The sequence below is a fragment of the Cyprinodon variegatus genome, unplaced genomic scaffold, assembly GCF_000732505.1.
Source record: "Cyprinodon variegatus isolate N-32 unplaced genomic scaffold, C_variegatus-1.0 Scaffold390, whole genome shotgun sequence".
NCBI lineage: Eukaryota > Metazoa > Chordata > Actinopteri > Cyprinodontiformes > Cyprinodontidae > Cyprinodon > Cyprinodon variegatus.
The window spans coordinates 391,263-406,662 of record NW_015150843.1 but is presented as its reverse complement, the minus strand read 5'-3'; the positions used below and the strand labels follow the sequence as shown (position 1 = coordinate 406,662).

At 37.0% G+C, this 15,400-nt stretch overlaps 1 protein-coding gene across 1 annotated transcript; it reads left to right on the top strand.

Annotated features, from left to right (window-relative positions):
* The first annotated feature begins 6,276 nt into the window (after positions 1–6,276).
* Positions 6,277–14,287, top strand: stard7 (StAR related lipid transfer domain containing 7). The gene is made up of 8 exons (XM_015387310.1): positions 6,277–7,166; positions 8,805–8,968; positions 9,077–9,126; positions 9,970–10,080; positions 10,233–10,315; positions 10,427–10,526; positions 10,630–10,714; positions 12,654–14,287. Exons 1-8 carry the CDS (start codon positions 6,715–6,717, stop codon positions 12,827–12,829), a joined length of 1,221 nt encoding a protein of 406 aa, XP_015242796.1. The 5' UTR covers positions 6,277–6,714; the 3' UTR covers positions 12,830–14,287.
* The last annotated feature ends 1,113 nt before the right edge of the window (positions 14,288–15,400 follow it).

The window sequence follows — 15,400 nt, the reverse complement described above, 5'->3', positions numbered from 1 at the left end:
TTTGTGGTTGTTCAGCCCTTGCTTTGTTGCCTCGGTGTACGCTTTGTTATTTTAAAGCTGAAAATGAAAATCTTCTCTTAAATTTTCTGCCTGATGTGTTACAGTGAACAATGACTAGTACTATTCCACCCACCTTAACACAACATCTGTAAACACAAGTATTATATATCATGATACTGAAATCACTATATCATATTTGTTTTTTTGTTGTTATTGTTTTTTTGTTTAGTTTTTTGCTCTCTAAGTTCATGCCTTTGGGATTGTGGCCCAGAGTTCTCTGTTTGGTTCATTCTGACACTAACAGGTTCTGCCACACTGTTTTGACAGATGTTATCTAGGTACTGTTGTTTTCTTTAAAGCAAAAGTTTACCTGTGACCCTTCTCCTTTGTCCACACATATGGAAATTGCTTCCCTTTACCATCAGCCTCTTGGGTTTATGGTACGCTAGTCTCCTTTATTTACAATAATGTAAAGAAAATTCTTTTTTTTTTATTAATCCATTATCATCTTGAGTTATCGATGACTATGTTAATTTTAATTCAATTAATTTTTTTTATATATACATCATCTCGACGCACTTTACAATTCAACAAGATCACACAGTCAAATTGATTCAAAGTTTTCTATCTAAGGAAAACCAGTTGATTGCATCGACTCATTGCCTCAAAGGCAATCTCACACACCAAGCATGGTTGTGGCGACAGTGGAGAGGAAAAACTCCCTTTAAACAGGAAGAAACCTCCAGCAGAACCAGACTCAGGGTGAGCGGCCATCTGCCGAGGCCGACTGGGGTTCAAGGAGACAGAAGCAGACACACAGAAAGAAGCAGAGATACAAAAGGAAAGTGTCAACCAGCTCGAAAGGCCGCCCCCTCCAGGAAACACAGCCAGGCAGACAAGCTCCAAGCCAGCCCCAATGTCAGAAGATGAATAGAGCACATCCAGCCAGTCACAGTAGGAGAAACAGGACTACACTGAAAAACAGGCCAACCTTCAACATCTACGTTAGTTCACAGCATATATTCAATTTGCTTAAGATTTCTTTTTACACCCTTCTCCTGACTGATACTTTAATACATGAGCTCATTTTGATCTTTTGTAACAACTCTGCAAACTCTTGGTTAAAAGACAGATGAAGATCTGATGAACGAATCCTGCTTTACTTTACTTTAGCTTCACTGTGAGAAATAATGTGACTAAGCTCAAGGATAGTGATTCTGAAAGTAAACAAAAGGTGAATCGCAAAGTGTTTTTAACAAAGTAATGCAGTGTAGTACAGGTATATGCTGCAAATAGGTTGGCCATCAGGTTGCCCCACCTCTTTATGTTTTAAAATATACCACCCTCAAACATTTTTTGTTGATTTGAACAGCAAACATGCACCCAGTAAATACCACAGAGTTAAATATGCAGTGTCAAAGCACATTGACTCTCTTGGAGTAAGGTTTATGCAATGTAGAGAGTTAATTTACTCTCTATATTATTGAACTATATTTTATTCTCTATACCTTATTCAGAGTGGGACCAAATCCACTTGGATTGGTGTTAAATTTACAATTTTTTTGTCATGACATAGAACATTAAACGCAGAATAAGGATAGCATTGTATTTTTATTCCAAGTTTTAACAATTTTGTCTGGGCAATGCTTTCGAACAACAAATGGAGATGGAAAAACACTTTGACACACCGGTACACTTCCTTCTTAGAACTGAACATAAGACTGAACCGTCTTCTTTTTTTTTTTTTTTTTTACCCTGAACTGAAAACTTTTCCCTGAATTTGAATGCAGGAAGTGACCTCTTCTTGGGAGACAATCCCTGCAGAGTTCATGTCTGAACAGGTTATAACCAGACTGGGTTCCAGAAAAGTCACTGGACTTGAAAGTCGTGATCCAGAACAGAATACCATAAACCATTTAGAAAAAAGACGCGGGCTATTATAATAACTAAAATGAAACATCATGTTCTCTGAGTCATGCTGTATTTCCGTCTCTGCCCCATCCACAGAAATGTTTGTAAATCAGCCAAATGTTTTTTATCGCTGTTGTTACTTTAATAAAGAAGATATTATTTGGAGTTATGGTGAAAAAGAACTCTGGCCTAGCCATTCACGATCTGATTTCCATACAAATGGATAAACGAGGTCAGGTTCAAACAAAGCAGGGAAACAGTCTGAGCCAGGGATCATGGACGCATTACAGAAGACTTGTCAGTTATTGAGGTGCATCCAGCTGAAAATGATAACACCCACACTAGCATAAATGGCTTTCTTTGGTCACTGCTGGTTTATATCGTCAACAGAGATCCATTATGTATAGGTTAAACAAAGGATACAGGGCTGATTCATTGTTAACGGGAAAAAAGGTGCTTTGTTTTACCTTTTGTCTACTTTTCCCATTGTTTAATTGACATTGCAGCTTTAGGGATCATGGAAAATTTTCCCTGGGCAAAACAGGGGTTTGTAATTGTATTGCCAAGTACCTGAATAACAGGAGTAGCAATGGTACAAGAAGTCTCCAACTGAACATTTATGGTTTTACGATGGTAATTTCCAGAACTTTGTCCATAACCTCTAAAGATATAATTTGTGTCATCTTCAGCTCCCACTTTACACAAACATAGCAATTAACCGATATGAAAAACTCTTTTGTTTACCTCAACCAGAGGTCAGGGAGAAAATAAAACTTCAGAAAAACAAGTACAACGACTCCAAAGTGTGTTTCTTAACTCTAACCTCGCAGTCACATGATGCCGAGCTTCACCACAGTTTTTATGAGAAACAAACACATGATCTCAAACAATACTCTACGGACTAAATTCAGTGTTTTTCTGGTGATATGTATGTTATCGAGGTAGCGATTCCTCTGTAAACACACATTTTGGGTTTCTATTGAGGCTTTAGATTTATAGGTTGCACCAAGTTTGCAGGGTTACAGTACCTTTTACAAATCTTAATACCCCTTAACCTTTTCACATTATGTTCACATGATAACTCCAGGATTCAAATGCAATGCATAAAACGTAGTGTAATTAAACAACAGAAGTAGTGGATGACTGTGAAGCAAGGAAAGCATTTGCAATTGAAATTTCTTGCAAAGAAAATTAGAAAAGCATCAAACACATTTTCATTCAGCACCCATTTTACCTTAAACACCTAAACTGATACAACCAATCGAAATCAATTATAACCAAGGACCTTTAGAAGTATTCTTCTTAACACAGCACAACTTTGTGATATTACTTTTTAAGAGTGATAGCAGCATTATGTGTTACTGGCAACAACAACGCCGGTAAGAGATAACAGGATCATTGTTGGTCCAACAATAGCGAAAAAAGTGAGAAAAAAATAAACAAAAAACAAACAAAAAAAAAAGACTGTTAAAGGCTTCAAAAATCTTCAGTGGTTAGAGATTCACCTCCCATAAGAACAACAACGCAATCCATGCAATGGAATGGGTAAGATTAGTGGTTTCCAAACTAATAAGGACCCACAATATAATAGTGGCTGAGAATTGTGATCTCGAGTAACATGCATTATTGCATTAATTTAATTAAACAGCCACTTTAATTTTTGTAACCTAGTTTAAAACCAGGTTATAAAAATTTCAGACCTTAAACATATTAAAGAGATGTGTCAAGAATTCAAACTAACACAATCTTAGTTCTTTATATTTTTTAAATAATCCTGGAAGAAAACCTGACAGAGACTGCAAAGTCCCTGGGATTAGGGTGAATGTTCACCATCCAGCAGGACAACTCTAAAGATACAGCCAAATCTTTAATAGAGTGGCTTATATGAGAGCATGTTGATTTTATATTGGCCCAGTTATGAGCCAGAACTGAAGCTAACAGAGAATCTGTAGCAATGCTTAAAATAAAGAGTTTATGTTTGCGTACACCCTTCTTCCATTCATCCCGAGGTAGTGGCACTTTAATAATAATAATTGAACTTTATTGATCTCACATTGGAGAAATTTACCTCTGCATTTAACCCATCCAGTGTGGGGTTAGGGGTCTTGCTCAGAGAGCCAGAGTGGCAGTTTGTGGGAGTGGGGCTCAAACTCAGAACCTCAGGATTTCAAGCTCTATGCCCTAACCACTGGGTGCCACTCCCCTGAATTTATAAGCATTGAGCAAAATTATTTTAGTCTACAAAGTTTAAAAGAAACAAACAAACAACTTAATTTAGCTCAAAAAAATGCCAATAGTCTAGCACATAAAATCACCAACTACATAGACCGATGGAAATTTGAGAAAAAGTACAATTCTTCAGGAGTTGCGGATATTTTTCTATGGGACTGTAAATACAAATTTAGAAAGCTAAAGTCACTTCTCAATAGCTATCAAATTAATGTGTGTCACAAAAATGTTGATGAGCTTAATTTTCTGCTGCAGCTTATCTAAACTGCAAGAGTTGCATATTGGGACCTCTGATTCAACACATCTTTTATGCAAGTAAAACAGCGCCCCCTGGTGTACACTATGTTAACAAATTTATTGTTTGTACTGTCCTTAATCCTTTTTTTTTCTTCATGAGATTCAACCAATTAGAATTTATTTAAAAAATAAGACGCGAGAAAATGCTTTAAAAGCATGGATCTGTTTGGCAAATTCTGTAACTAGAATAAGTTAGCTGACAGTGTTAACTGAGACATCATAAGTTTAAGTATGTCTTCCAAGTTTTCTGTAACTACCTCTGTCATGATTCGCTGCAGGTGATTTAACTCTAAGTCTTGTCTTTTTTTTTTTTTTATGTATGAATTGTTTTTCCAAAAGACTTTGCATTATTAGTTTAATTTATTTCTTTATAACACAACTCGATTTAAATACCCATATGTTCCTGTTACATGCAAACCGCATTTGAACCAGATACTGTTTAATCTTATACCACCAAAGGTTTAATTAATGTATAATGATTTCCTCCAATCCATTTAGTTATGTTTTCCTATTTGTCCAACTTTTCCTTAAATGATATAAAGTCAGTTGCTTGCTGACTCTTACCCCCAGTGTTTTGCCATTTTATCATTAGCCTTCTGTTTGATTTCCTCTGTACAGAGGTATAATGATTTTTAATTAGACCACTTTTGTAGCTTATGCTGAATATTTGTCTGCAAGCTCATTTCATTTTTTTTGTACCTTTGAGGCAATCCATATAAAGGTTATTGTTAGCCCCAGAACTTAAAATAAAAAGTCTTATCTGCTGTCTAAATAATTGTGCTTAAATTTATATAATAATCAACTAGAATCATTCAAAAGAGGAAATAGGATTAGTCCAAATATGTTTCCTGTCAATAATTATTTGATCTCTTTTAAAACTGTATTCTGAAACAATAAATAGATTGACATTTTGTTATTTGAGTCTTCAATCATCCAAACAAAGTTGGATTTGTTATCTGGATTTGCTTTTATGATAAATGCTCTATTTACTGTTTCAATTCTCTTGAGTAAGAATGTTTAAGGCCTTTCCATAACAGCTGGATTAGTAATGCATGCAACACTTTTCGTAATTATATTTGAGCAAAAAGTAAACCTCCTTTGAAAAAAAAAATCTATTATTTTCTTTACTTTGCAGGTATAATTATTGGTATGTTATGATTAAAACATTGGTATGATTAAAACATGAGAAAAGTTTTTTGGTTGTAATGTTACAAACTGAAAATATTTCCTGAATAGTTTGTCTTAAAAAAATTTCCAGAAATAACTGGTGTTTACTTGTCTGGGTGGTCAGTTTTTCATGCCTTTCTTCTTTTTTTCGTTTAGTTGTGTTGACTTTTGTCGATTGACTTTAAATCAATATTGCTGCAATGAAATAATAAAAAAGAACAGCAATAGAACCCAGCAGATTTTTTTATTTAACTAGCAATGTACATTTTGAATTTTGCCTTAAAATATTCTTTTAAAATGCTCACTTTTTTTTTTTTTTTTGCATAACTAACTGTATTTTTCATCAGCGCCACTTGAGGGCGACTTTTACTACTTCCTTCTTAAATCTGTCTATTTCTGCTTTTCGTTGATACCGATCCTAGATCAGGCTTTACGTTTAAGCTTTAGTTTGCAACGCAGGGAGGTTCTACGGGATTAAGGACAAGATAGCCGACCCAGGATCAGTAAAAGAGCTGACCGTTGGCTGGCTCTTCTTTAAAGCAAAGCATACAAACTTGCTAGTGTGTTTCCGCCTAATTAAGACAGTCATGCATATGGACCAATTAGAATTGTTATACGCTGCAAACTTCCGCTTAGGTGGGCGGGGCTTATGAGTGGGCGTGCAAGATTCAATAGGAAGAGGAGGTCAAATGATCTAGGAGAGTTTTTGGAAAGCGTGAGGTTGTCAATACGAGAGCTAAACAGGTCAACGGAGGTCCAGTATGACCACACAGTTCATCTAGCAAATTTAAACGGATCAGTTTGCAGATATAAGTGGCTTTGCAGGGGATTTGTTTCTTTGTTTGTGGCGCAATAGCTTGTCTGAATGCCTGCTAGCTAATGCTAACGACACATGTAGCGAGTACGCAAAAGATTGACTAACAGTTGCTAGCAAAGTGAAGTTATGGTCATAAGTAACTGAGCTCGCGCTTCTATAGAACATCGGATTGATCTATGGTGGTTATTTCCGTGGAGTTAGTTTTTTGTTAGCTAGCTCTGTAACCTTTCAGCCGCTGTCCTGTCTTTGGTATTTTCCTCTGGGACCTTGTGTCACGGTCATAACTGTCAGTCATGTTTCACTCTGTGCCTCGGCGTCCCATCTGCGAGATCGGTGTAAACACGATGAGGCTCCAGAGCCGCAGGTCTCTGTGGCGAACGGTGGAGGAGAGAGGGGAGAATCTCCAGAGTTTCCCCTGGCTGGGAAGGAACGTGGGCCTGCTGCTGTCATGGCTCCAGAGGGCAGGTGTGGGGACCTCCAGGGGCCCGGGTCAGAGGAAGAAGAAAGGACTGCTGTCCATATTCGCAGATCATTGCGGCTTCGTGACCGGTCAGAGGCTGCGACGTGCCTGCCAAGTGGGCGAGCTTTACTCCAACCTGTACTCCGAGAGAACCAGGTGGACCCTGATCGGCAACATATGGCGCAGATTTCAGAACAGTCACGCCCCTACCGGGAAGCTGATGGCGGCCCTTGCAGGGGTGTTCATGTGGGAAAACGAGAAGATTCAAGATGAAGAGATCCGCAGGTGAGGATCCCATCTTTTACCTGCAACATGGATATATCCGTGCAATTATTTGCTGCAAACTAACTTGTCAACATAGAGGTGTTTTCATACCTTAGTGAACTGAACACCCAACAGTTGTCCTAGTTACTGATCATTTTAAAGCAGCAGGGATTTTTCTTGTGCATTTTGCATATGATTAATGATATTTCAGTGAAAAATTAAGAAATCACATTAGAACAGAACTTAATAGTGAAGGTAACTTAATTTGCTATTGAAGGGCATTAAAGTTGTGTATTGTATAACTTTTTAAAATCAAGCCTAAAAAGATACTTGATCTATGAGTCTGTAAAATAACTTGGCATAATATAAGAGTCATCACTGCAGTCCTTGGTTGCACTGTTTGAAAGGCTATAATATTACATGTCCTTGCATTCATGCGATTGATGCCAACATTCTGCTTTGCCCCTGGCTGGACTTTTTGTTGGCCCTTGTTCACTACATCTTATATAACCCCTGAAGAAAACATTATGGGGATCAAAATGGTGATGTATGAGAAATGGGGGTTAAAAATTAAGGCTTAATCACAACTAACATTGTTTTAGCATTAAAGAATAAAATCCCAGCTGCATGCTTCATCTAACTAAGTCTGTTGTCCGCTGGTTTAAAGAGCTGCACTTTTAAATATAGATTTTAAAATTGTATATCTTAAATAAAAGTGATTTATTGGATTTTTTTTTTTGCTTGAAACAGTTTTTCACGAAAAATAAATATTCCCCAGCCACCTTAGACTTAGACAAACTTTATCATTTTGTATGCAGAGATTGTATACAAAAACGAAAGTCCGTCTCCTACAGCTTACAACATTAAATGAACATTATACCATTATAAAGTGCACCAGTGATTAAGAATGTAAACGGAGTAGGAGAAAAGACAGCTGTTTAAATGAATGGTGCAAAAGGGCATTAATATGAAATGGTTCAGTGCAGTGCAAAATAAATATGGTGCCAATTGCAGTAGAACATTTTAGTTGTGTCCTTTTTAAAGGGATTATAAAAGTTCAGCACATTGGTATATTGCAAAACAATGTTGCAAGTGTGATGCAGAGTCCAGTTTAGAGTTCAACAGTCTGATGGCAGCGGGTAACAAAGCTGTTGCAGATTCTGCTGGACCTGCAGAGGATGCTGCGAAGCCTCTTCCCAGAGAACGGCAGGGAGAACATTCCATGATGGAGGTGTGAGGGGTCGTTGATGATGTTACCGGCCCAGGACACACAGCGCTAGGGTGAAATGTCCTTAATGGATGGAATGAGGAGCCCAGATGGCTAATTTGTTTTTCTACTGACTAGGAAAAAAGTTGAACACGCAGAGTAAAGCAACAAGTAGAGAAGGGACAGAATATAGCTGTAGTAGGTGTGGATCACTCCATCTCTTTGTCTGCCATCTCACATAAGGACTTTAAACTATGTGACCAGTTTAATCGAAGATGTCACCAATTTGAAATTGGAACTTATTTTGACTATGCACCTGTAATCAGCCAATTCCTCCATTTATGTAAACGGTTATTACAAGCCTATTCATGCTGGCTTAGCTTATCTGTGATTTATCATGTTAGTTGTAACTCTTGTGCTAATGGTATTCTAACGCTGGCATCTCTTTAAAGATGTGGACTTGAGCTTGAGGCCATGGAGGCTGTGAAAAGCCTATGCACACCCTCTGCTACTGTGGCTGGACAACCAGACAGTGGCTGGGAAGCTGTGGTGGAGAAGAAGGATTTCAGAGTGTGGAAGAGGCCTATTCCCAACAGTCACCTCTATGAATATCGAGGTTGGCATCATTGCTTTCTGACACCAGGTTTCTTATCTGCATGTGTCAGAACCATCTGAGTTTGTATTTCTGCAGACTAAATCTATTTTGTTTTGTTTTTAACTGCAGTATTGGGTTCCTACAATGATGTCACACCAAGACAGTTCTTCAATGTACAGGTAAACTCATTAATCTTATTTTCTACTAAGCCTATTTCCTGTTCAGCAGAGTATTAATGTTAAACTATAGCTTTAGAAGATGATTAAGAATGGTAAACTTTAGAGTTATTTCTCAGTCTGGAAACATTGGCTTTTTAAAGGAGGAGGAAAAATAATATTTTAAGTGTAGAGAAGTAAGAAAAAAGAAGCATGGAAAAATGCTTGCCTTAATCCAGAAGAGAATCACTGGAATTTCTAATAGTGCTTTGTACCTTATCTTATTTTTAGATTAAAGCAAAGGTTTATGTCACTAGGTTTATTTGTCTTCGAGAGCCTCTGGGATCAGGATTAAAAAATGTTTTACATTCCAAAAAAATAAGATGATTTGTTCAAAACAGAAACTGACATTAAAAACTACTATCTGTGTTTTAAAATAATCTGTATTTAGTGTACAGTAAGTGAATCCTGTCCAAATGTTAAGTTTGCAGTTTTATTTAAAATTTATCTTTTTAATTTGTCTAGGTGCCAAACGGTCGGTAACATAGGACTCTACCAGTTCAGAATAAAATCTCCATTTGTTTTACTGTTTTTCTTTAGAAATTGAATAAATACCAACTTAGTAAATGTTTGGCTCTGAAATGCTCAGAAGGTTTTACGAGTTAAAGCCTTATATTTGAACCAGGAAATACACAACAGAGTAATTTTGTATACTTCATATTTTAACATTGTGTGTTTTATTGAATTTTTAAATAACATAGGTATTTTATTTTTTTATTATTGTCATAACCGAGCTTCTCTTACTGTGTGCAGGGGAAACATTACAAACGATAAATGCTTGTGCTCTATTTACTCTCTCTCCTCCAGTTGGACACAGAGTACAGGAAAAAGTGGGATTCCTTGGTTATCAAGCTTGAAGTGGTTGATAGAGATCCCAACACAGGCTCTGAAGTTGTGCACTGGGCAACACACTTTCCAGTAAGTTTGCTGTTTGTTTGCATGCATGAGAACATTTCAGTGTTCACAGCTTATTATAGTCCTTCTAATACGTGTTTAAAACAAAACTAATCCAAATTTTTAGTTTATAGATTGGATCACACATTGATATGTTGTTAAATCTCTCCTCACAGTATCCAATGTATTCAAGGGATTATGTTTATGTGCGACGATACGATGTTGACATGGAAAATAATATGATGATCTTGGTGTCAAGGTAAGACTCCTAAGTATTTGTTGAATTGTAACTTTGGTTGGTATTTTGTACATTTAGAGGCATAAACAAATTTATGATTAATCTCATAACTTGCTGTTTGATATTGAGTAGAGCCGTGCAGCATCCTAGAGTCCCCGAGACTCAGGAATTTGTGAGGGTCCACACGTACCAGTCAAAAATGGTCATTCGCCCCCATAAGTCCTTTGATGAGGTTTGTGATCAGCTTTTAAGTATTCAAATGTTTTGAAGTTTATGAAATGTGTGTTTTTTAATTATTTTTTTTTTCAATTGAGTTTGTGTTTTTTCTCTGACAGAATGGGTTTGATTACCTGCTGACATACAGTGATGATCCACAGACGGTTTTTCCTCGTTACTGTGTGAGCTGGATGGTGTCAAGTGGTAAGCAGCGTTTTTCTGCGATTTAAATTCATCATGGATCGTTCAGACATTTGATAGTTGTTGTATAAATGGGTTAAACGTTATCGAAAGTTTCAAACTGAAAGCTGGAATCACCACAGGATTCCTCATGTCTTCAAAAGTAGCATTTAGACTTAGACAAACTAATGTATCTGTGTGCCGTTTACGGCTGGCAATATATCCAGAATGCACTATTCAAATTAGCCATGGTTACCCTTGTTTTAGAGGTAATTTCTTTGGCTCTAAAGCATTTTGTGTGGACTTCGAGGGCTGTCTCGGCATCAGATGTACGCAGGCACTTTTCTTTTGTAGGCCGGAAGGGGAGGAAAACAAAAATACCAAAGATCAGCCAAAAATGTTTGTGGAAACTAGGGTAATTAACAAGACGGTTAGCCTTAGCTATAGGGATCGCACTTTTCTTATGGTAAAAATTGACTTTATGTGGTGATTTTCTCATCATCGAATGTTTTGTTTTGTAAACAATCTATGACTGGTTTTATAATACAGGCTCAGGATTGCTTCAAAGGTAGGAAGTCGAAGCTTTGTTTTTTGTTTCTTGCGGCATTAGTGGCTCGTTATTGTAAAGTAGGCTGAGAGGAAAGAGGGTACAAGAGAGGGGGAGACACATGCGGCAAAGGATCACAGGCCGGGTTGAACCTGGGTTGGCCACGTCAAGGACTAAAGGCTGATCTATAAGTCGAAACTAGGTCGTCTGCGTAGGTGTTGTGGTAAATGCGGAGACGTCCCCGCCCCCTCCACAGTACTCTGCTGCACATCTCCCCAATTGTAGATGACAGCTGACACTGCCGCAGACAGGAGGCCTCTGATTGGTCACATCTACATCCACTCTACCCTATGTGTATTTCCTGTTTAGTACCTTACTGGCTTGTTTTGTTTGTATGACCGCCATCGTGGAAAACGACTCGTGAAGATGGACCAGCTAGAAGATCGAGGTGCCCGAGAACGCTGAGACCATTTTTCCACCTGGATCACTGCTCTTTTCTGTCCTCATGTCCCTCCGTTGTCCGACTACCTTACCCCCACTTCCTCACCGCCTCGGCCGTATGTAGACCCACAGCTATTTTGTGATTGTCCCTCTTGCGTTGTGGCGTGGACTTCGATATTGAGCATAAATCACAAATGTCTGCGTCATACCTGCGACAAGTTCACTGCGACACACTGCTGCGGGAGCATATCCAGCCCTTAAGGTCTCTGTACATGAGTCGTGCGCGCTAACCACTGCCCACCAAAGCAAGCCCCCGAAGCTTTATTTTAAACATTATGATTTAACATGCTACTATATCTTTATTAATTGTTCTTTGGTGCTCAGTGGATGTTAAGAAAATAAAGTGCAGCAGTGATCAGAAATTAAACAATGTAGGAGAACAAGAAACCAGTTTAAAAATGGTGGCAATTACATTTTCTTGTAAAAAAAACTAAGTTGAGATTGTTTTCAGATCAGTCTTTGTTCTGTTTTTTTTTTACTAAATATTTGGCCTATTTAAAAAAAATAAGAATATGAATGTTCATAATGAATTGATCTCATACCTACTTACTAGAATTTAGCTTTCTAACTTGCTTTATTATACATGGCTTGATATGATTCTGTTAATCTATAGTTAAGATAATGATATAATTCAACTCTGAACACAAGAAAACAAGCTTCAGATATCTTTTGGTATGTTTTAATTTGATGGCAAAGATGTTTTCAATGGGCACTTAATCATATATTACATCATTTCTTGAATATTAGAAATGGTTAATTGAAATTATTAGAAAATCCAAACCTGGAAAAATTTGGAATTTATGAATAGTAAATTTATCAGCTCCCCTTCCACTTTTTTGTAGTGCAGGTGATAAGCTGCATTTTTCCCATTCATTCCTATTTTCTGAGTATCTGTGTTTTCCAACTCCCTGCCAGGTATGCCAGATTTTTTAGAGAAACTACATACTGCTGCCTTGCGGGCCAAAAACTTGGAGGTGGGGATTCATGACTACACCAGTGTCACGAAGTCCAGCGACTCCAACCGCCAGCCAAGCCAAGAGCGTATGGGTGGAGAAACCACACATTCTGGTCCTGGTCGCATCTACGCCTGAGATGGATATTGTCCAGAGTCAACTTTGGCATGCTTTAACCTGCACTTAAGTCTGATTGAAGCCGTCCAATGAAACTTTGTGGGTACTCCTACAAGTTAGGTTTTCAGTTTAATTTGCAGACACTTGTTGATCTGTAGATGCCGTAATACTGTTTGTAAAATGCAACAGCCGGAACATGATGGACATCATTACCATCTTTGTGGACACTGTACAGACTGACTGGCACGGTTTTGTTAGCCATTGTTTTTGCAATGGTGTGTCTTCCATAACTATTGGTAAAATTCAGACAAATTTTCTATTTGTGAAAATAATTTTGTCAAAGGACTGTTTCTCCATTTTGTTTTTCCCAAAGCCTCGTGGATTTTCATGTGGTTTTTTCGACTTTGACACAAGAAGGTGACTATGACTGAATACTGATGGACTTATTGCTGTAATTCAAGGCCTTTGCCAAATGAACCCACTGCCTGATGAAGAACTGCGGCTGTTGAGGGAAATGCGGGAAGCGAGTCCCTACATTTCATGGGGTTTTAGGGTTATTTGCAGCACAATACAGTTACATGACTGGATAAAGGGGATACAAGATCAATGCATCTATGACAGGAAAAACAGAAGAATTTGGGCTTTTCTTTACCTTTGAGAAAAAAAGTAGCTTTTGTTCATCAAACTGTTTAAAATTGCCAGCCCTCTGAAGATATTGCTGTCCTTCAGCATTAGAGGCATAGTGTCTTACAATAACCATATAAATCCTCATTAGCAAAGGTACTGATGTGCATCTGGTGAGGAAGTTGTGCATCGCACTGCACAGCCATTGAGAACCTGTCTGGTTTTTGCTTTGGATTAATATTTAAGTTTTTTCATTTGAGATTTAGTGTTAAATCTATTCAGTTTGTTTGATTTGAGTTACGTGATTTTGTCTGTCACTGTAGAGCATTCATTATTTTTATGTGCAAAAAAAAAAAAAAAAAACCTTTTACAGTACTTAACCTCTGACTTTCAGTTCTGCATTTTCTTTTTTTTTTTCAATGCAAGTCCTACTGAAATGCCATACTGTTCTCCATCGATGCATTTTACAAGGAGCTGTGTGCAGGGTCTAAAACGAATGTACAAAATGAACCACATGTTGTGAATTGAAACCTTGCCTAAATAAACTGTTTACAGCCTGTTAAAATGGCACCAACATCCTAACGAACTGGTGTGTTACAAAAGCCCTCCATCTTTTACTAAATTGTAGTATTACAATTTGTGTGTTTGATGCATCCGTGTGAACCTTTGTTTTTCAATGCTCCGTTTTCAAATCCTTAAATATGTTTAATTTACTCCTTTTGAAGCATGTCTTGCTTTTTAAATAAATTTGGAAGTGTAAGATATAAAAAATTTGTATTGCATTGGAAATGCTTGTTTAACATCTTCATAGTCAAACCAAGCTGTGAAAATGTAACCTAATAAAACACATTTGCTGTTAAATGTGTGTGTTTCGTTTCAAAGCTGCAAAACTGTTACCATCTGTTGCACAAAGTGCTGTTCTTTGGCCTTTTTTTGCGAGAAACAATTAAAATTATGTAAATGAGGAGCAATAGATGCAGTTTTTGGTAACCAAGTTGGTTACAAGAATAAGCTACATTTGTAGTCTGACTAATCCAATAATCTAATTTTCCTTATATCTTGTGGTGTTTACCATGAAAGTAGCTGGGATATATCATGCTGCAAAAAAAAAAAAAAAAGGTCTGCATTGTCTCTTAAACCAATATAGTCTGCCCTAATAGGATAACGTGTAAACCTCCTACTCCCCGTCTGGGTGAAAGGTCTAGACGAGCTGCTGAGATGTCCTGGTTATAATGTAAGCACTGCTTTACCAATTACAATCAGTTCATGCTCCAAACCATTTAAACCATCAAACACTAACTTTAGATATTAAAAAATAAACCAAAACTTAAAGATTATATAATTGCATTAAATATTTTTTTTGTTTGCACATTTTTTTTTTAATGCACTGTTTGTTTGAAATAATCTAAATTACAAAAAATATATGCATTAAATAACATTGTGCTTACTCAATTAAATGGCCCATATTTATTTAGTGTACTTCATTCTGAACTTATTTTTTTAAACTAACACAAAAGAACAAGAATTTAAATCCATTATCTATAGAAGGCAAATACAAGGAAACAAACTCATTTACTTTGGAACAAAGATTTAAGAAATGTTTTCTTTTCTAAGTATAAACCATTCAGACTGCATACTGTGCAAGGTTTTATATGCTATCAGAACATATATATATGCAGTGAATGAGTGCTGGGGTTTTGCTTCGAGTTCGTACATTGCAGTCTGGGTAGTGAATTAGAGGAATAATTTTGAGGAGGGCTTGGGAAAAAAAGCATAGATCTAATTTAGTAAGTGTAAAACAAATGTAGAATATAGTTCAGAAATCACACCGCATCTCTATATTTAAACTATAAAACCCCATTGCTCTTTTGGACCATGCATTATATTTATCTATCTATCTATCTATCTATCTATCTATCTATCTATCTATCTATCTATCTATCTATCTATCTATCTATCTATCTATCT